General features: G+C 36.5%; 1 protein-coding gene across 1 annotated transcript in view; it reads right to left on the reverse strand.

The window, feature by feature from the left end:
* LOC140878059 (uncharacterized) overlaps positions 1–6,000 on the reverse strand; it is a 37,042-nt gene extending 31,042 nt beyond the window's left edge. The window contains exons 1-2 of the mRNA XM_073281660.1: positions 5,103–6,000; positions 4,792–5,051 (exon numbers count right to left, since the gene is read on the reverse strand). Of these exons, the coding sequence (XP_073137761.1) occupies positions 4,792–5,051; positions 5,103–6,000 (1,158 nt within the window). The remainder of the gene's footprint in view (positions 1–4,791; positions 5,052–5,102) is intronic.

Genomic DNA, 6,000 nt, shown 5'->3' on the forward strand with positions numbered 1-6,000 from the left:
TAAGATTGTTGACTCGTAACTGATAGAAGAATTTGAATATGATCCATGATTTTTGGGTTAGATGATATGAATTTTCGGTATTTGGAGATAGAAATGAGGAATGAAATAGGCATCCGATGAATTGATTCCAGATTTCTGTGTATTCTGGTTTGAATATTCAGATGAATATATCACCAATCAGAATGATTTTCGATTGGAAGTAAGCCAGAACTGTTCAAAAGACGAAAGAAACACAGAAAGTAAATTGAAACGATGAGAATTCAGTAAAGAATGCCAGATTGAGATATGAATTGAAGCCTCAGATCAGAATGAATGAATTCTATTATGATTGAGTATCTGATTGTGCTTGATATTTCCAAAAAGAGATATCAGAATTTGAAGAATTGCACAACAATGAATTTAAGATTCATCCAATAATTGTTTTATCAGAAGATAAAGCAAACAGATGTAACAGAATTAGTACGTTTTTGAAGTTAAACGTATAGAGAGTTTCTGATGAAGTTGAAAATCGTTGACCAGATGAGTTCAGTGATAGTTTAGAAACTCCAGAAATTGAAATGAGATCATTATATGAAAGAGTATTTTGTGAAACTACCATGTTGAAGCATATAGATGAGGTAAACAGGTGGTAGTTATGATCAGATTGACTGAAGTTACTGGGCAAGATGATCTGTCTGTACGAATGAATCACTGATCCGTGATTAGAATTGTGTGAGATGTCACAGTAAGCCAAGAAGTATTGTTTCAAATTGAGACATTAGGTTTACTAGTGAATTGTAATACAGACGATCAGAAGACTCTAAGTACTTTTTGGATGTGAAAGTACAGACGATCAGAATACAACATATTATATTCTGATTAATAGATAGTCCAAATAGACTAATCAGAATTTTAGAATACGCTGTATAAGATGTGATACAGATATGACTAGATAGTTGTGACGAAGATAGAGATATGATGAAATTACAGGAATGGTTAAAATCTATTGGCAGGAGTAAGACTTTAGATTTATTCGACAGAATGTGGCATCGATTGATTGACTGATGTTCTGAGAGTTGGTTATATGTGATTGCATTATATCATTCCTCGATTGATGGATTATCTGAGTTGATTTTCCAGATGTTGAGAATATTCTCAGAACTTTAATACCTGATTCGGTATTACTGGAATTGATGTGTTGCCACTTGATGATTATAATTTCTGTAACAGCTATTGAGTCTATTTTGAGATAATTCTATGATGATATGATGAGAAAGAAATCAGATCTCTTTGTGTTGGAATGATAGTACAGAAGTATCCGATATCAGATCAGATGTGATTGAGATACACAAAGATTACGAATATGAATCTGTACGATGAGAATAGAAAAGAAGAAACAGAATTAGTAATTGAATGATAGATATAACTTTTGGAAAAGTTGAAACTGATTATTTAAGCGGAAAAGTTATTCTTGAAACATCATTCAATTCAGGATAGAGAAAGAGCAGAGTTTAATTTACAGATTCAGAATATGAAGTTGAATACTGATCTTGAAGCGATGAACTGCATGACAGTGTAGATTTGATATATGTTCTATGCAGAGCATGGAATAATATGGAGAAAGAAACAAGTCGTAACTGAAGCCGAATTTCACTGACTGAGATGTCAGGTAGAATTGATGATTGGATTGAACGAGTTATTCTTTTCAGCTTGATATGATGGATCTGATTTGTTCCACGTATATAAGTGAAGGAAGTATCAGAAGATTCTTCCTATGTACTTTAATTAGATGAGATAGATATCGAAAAGATTCTGAGTTAAGTCTATTAGTCGACAAATCCTTGATTGAGGAAAGAAACCACTCAGAAAGAATTCTTATCGGTTAATTAAAATACAAGAGAATAGAAGCAAATTCGAAGAAAGAATCTAATATGAGATGAAGAGAGGAGATACGAAGTTCAGAGCTATATGATTGAAGTCAGAATAACTTCAGATAATCATTCAGTCTATCAGATTGAATAGTTCGATGGAATGTGATTTCGAGGACGAAATCATTTCTTAGAGGGGAGGAATTGTAAGGCCCGAAAATATTAAATTATTAATTATGGGATTTGAGAATTCAATTCCATATTATGGGCTCATATTGATTTTAAAAGTTATGGAAATGATAGATTTAATTTTCGAGCCGAAAATATTTAATTTGAGAATTTACGGATTTTGAGAATTAAATTCCGAGAATTCTTAAATTAAAAGAATAAATATTCAAATTGAATATTTATGGAATTTAAGATTAAATTCCATGTTTTGGGAATTAAAGAAGATTAATTTTGAAGATACAACCCGATCAGGGACTGATGTGCACATATCGAAGTTTGAAGGGCTGAAATGCAAAAGGCCGGGATTATTTAATTAATCTGAATTTATTCATTTTAATCCGAGTATATTTAATTTTGGAATATTTAGAGTTTTGATTTAAATTCTAATATTCTTAAATTATTTTGGATTAAAATTGAATTAAAACGAAGGTCGAGGATTGAATTGTAATTTGTGACATTTCAGGGACTAAATTGCAATTAAGCAATACATATCTGATTTTTAATCAGATTATCAGCTTGTCAACGTGTTTGCTTCAGCTTTTATTCAGATTTTTGAGAGCTTTTTCTTTCTTTTCATTTCCGATTTTCAAAACGCCGTAACTTTTGATCCGATCGTCCGATTTCGATTCCAAAAAGTGTTCTGGAATCCTTGCAATGAGGGATTCGATTTTCTGTAAGTTTCTAATTATTTCGGCATATTTTGAAGATCAAAATATTGCTGAGATCAGATTATGAGTTTATATTTGTGTTCTTGAGCTTGTATGCACTTCGATATCGAACTTGAGTTGATGAACGGCTATCGGTTGTGTTGGTTATGATTTCCAGCATGTATTCGATTGTATAGATTATGATTTTGATGGCTCGGGATTGATATGAACTGAATTGAAGTTATGTATGTATTGAATTGAAGTTAGAATGGTTTCGATATTAAGTCGGTTATCGATTTTTAATCGCTATGCCATCAATTCGTGTTTTTGGACCATTTTGATAGCATATAACTGAGATAAGATATTTGTCTAGATGTTATTGACGATATAGCAATTTATTTCTCAGTTTCAGACTACTTTTGAAGGCTAACGACTCACGACTCCGAGTTGTACCGCATAAGAAGAAGTTGAGGTTTGAAATGATTTTGAATAAAGTTAGATTGATGATTTTGAACTGAATTTGGAATGATTGAATGGAATGAAGATTGATATGAATGTTTTGATGCTATGTTTCAGATTTGAAGCGTTCAAAACAGAAGAAATACGAAGGTATAATGACGACATCGAGAGTCAGGGATTTTGAAACTCAAGATCGATTCTTCTTGAGTTGTCCCGCCAAAACCACATACGTATTTATTATTTCGATTTGATTTTGATGTTTTCGATCCATCCCAGGTAGTGGATCTTTGATTTTGAGTCGATATGATGTTGATATGATGATGATACGAATTGATTCTATGTCGAGGTCGGAGGACGACCTTATTTTCGAATCCGGAATGATTTCGACAGATGAATATTCATGTCAAGATCGGATACGAATCTTGATGGCAACGAAGAAGTATGAATCAATTCCCGATCAATCGAAAGAAGCGTTATTTACTCTATTTGTTGAGTCGATTGAATAGAGTCATTATGATTTATTTAACGCTTTATATGTTGCTTATACTGAGATGATTTCTCACCGGAGTTTATCCGGTTGTTGCTTTGTTTTGTATGTGTGCATTGCAACAGATGGGGCAGGAGCTAGTCTGAGATGACGTTGATAGCTCGGGAGCGAGATTTAGCAAGTGTGGACTCGGGTTTAATATGAAGAATGGTAGTTAGATAGCATCAAACTTGATAAACACTTTTATATTTAAAGCTCACATTTGAGTCCTTGTGTAGCTTGCTCGATAAATGTTTATTATGTTATTTGTTTGATGTAAGAATCACATGATTTGAGGTTGAGGACTTGGTATATGTCTATATGTATGTTCCCAGATTGTATACCATGTTTAGAAGTATATTTATGGTTGATTCATGCTATGGTTCCAAGTTTTGACAGCAAAGAATGTTCTGAATTTTTCTGGAAATGGTGCCCGCTTGATCGGGTGAATTTGACCGATCAAGCGAGGCCTGGTTTTCTTGGGCAGAAAACTTGATTTTTCTTGCTTGCTCGATCGGCAGGATTTGACCGATCGAGCGAGGCCAAATTGTGATCAAACCCGAGAGCATGATTTTCTTGCTCGCTCGATCGGCTGCTTTTGACCGATCAAGCGAGGCTTCGATTTTTTTAAAAAAAAAAATCTGCTCTTGATTTATTATTCTTTAATTGTTTGATTAATTATTTAATTAATTATTAGTTGCCCTAAGACGAGATTAGCAACCCAAGGTCCCCACACAAACTGATCCAAGAAGGGTTGAAACACTCTGTTCATCAAATCCATGAACATAGCTGGTGCATTGGTCAATCCAAACGGCATTACTAAGAACTCGTAATGGCCATAGCGAGTCCTGAATGCTGTCCTCTGCACATCTACATCCTTCACCTTCAGCTGATGGTAGGCTGATCGTAGATTGATTTTTGAGAACACCTCTGCCCCTTGCAATTGGTCGAACAAGTCGTCTATTCTGGGCAAGGGATATCTGTTCTTCACTGTAACTCGATTCAGCACTCTATAGTCAATGCACAACCTCATTGACCCATCTTTCTTCTTAACAAACAACACCGGTGCACCCCATGGCGATACACTCGGTCTGATGAACCCCTTATCCAGCAACTCTTGCAATTGATCTTTCAGTTCTTTCATCTCAGTCGGTGCTAATCTGTATGGTGCCTTAGAAGCTGGCTTAGTTCCAGGCATCAATTCTATCCCAAATTCGACCTCCCTGACTGGAAGCAATCCCGCAACATCATCGGGAAAAACTTCTGGAAAGTCCTTCACTACCTCCACTTCCACAAGTTTCGGTCGCTGCACTTCCAGCTCGCCAGTTAGACTTGCAAGAAATCCTGTTTACCCATTACTCAATAACTGCCAAGCTGTTCCTGCAGAGATCATACCTGGTGAGCTCCTCTTAGATGTAGTGTGATACACAAATGGTTTTCCGTTCTGATCTTTCAAAGAGATAGTTCTCCGTTTGCAGTCAATAATAGCCTCATGCTGAGCCAACCAGTCCATCCCAAAAATCGCATCGAAATCCACCATCTTCAAAACAATAAAATCTGCACACAACACTATACTCTGCATCTGAACCTTGCGATTTCTTACCACACTACTACTTTTCAGTTCTTCTCCTGAGGGTAACGACACACAAAATTCCGAAATAGATTCTTCCGGCAAGACCCTCAATTTCATCATAAAACTAACAGACATAAAAGAGTGCGTAGCTCCTGTATCTATCAACACGAAAGCAGGTAAATCAGCAATATGGATCATACTTGTGACAATTGCAGAATCTGGGTCAACCTGATCGTGAGTCATAACAAACACTCTTCCCTTGACAGGCTCCTTTGATTGAGGGCAGTCTTTGGCAAAATGCCCTGGCCTCTTGCAAAGAAAGCAAGTATTGGTCCCCAGCATACATTGACCGGAGTGTGATTTCCCACACTTCTGACAGATAGGTGCATTCGCCGGCCTTGGAGCATTGGCGTTCGGTTGATTATGTCCCTGAGGTCGCGCCTGATTGGGGTTTTGGCGCTGCTGCTGCTGCGGTCTCCTCTGAGCTGGAGCTTGGTACGGCCTCTTTTGACTAGGCCCTTGCTGCTCTCTCCCCTGGTAACTGACTCTTTTCGCTTGCGATTCCTTGATAATATCATTCCCATATTTTTCTGACAACATAGACTCATCGACTGCTGCTCGGTACGTTTGTGCCCCACTCAATCTGACATCACGTCGAATAGTGTCATTCAGTCCCTCTGTGAAATGCTTCAACTCCTCTGCAGCATTACCCAAAATCAT

This window comes from Henckelia pumila, chromosome 2, assembly GCF_033568475.1.
Source record: "Henckelia pumila isolate YLH828 chromosome 2, ASM3356847v2, whole genome shotgun sequence".
NCBI lineage: Eukaryota > Viridiplantae > Streptophyta > Magnoliopsida > Lamiales > Gesneriaceae > Henckelia > Henckelia pumila.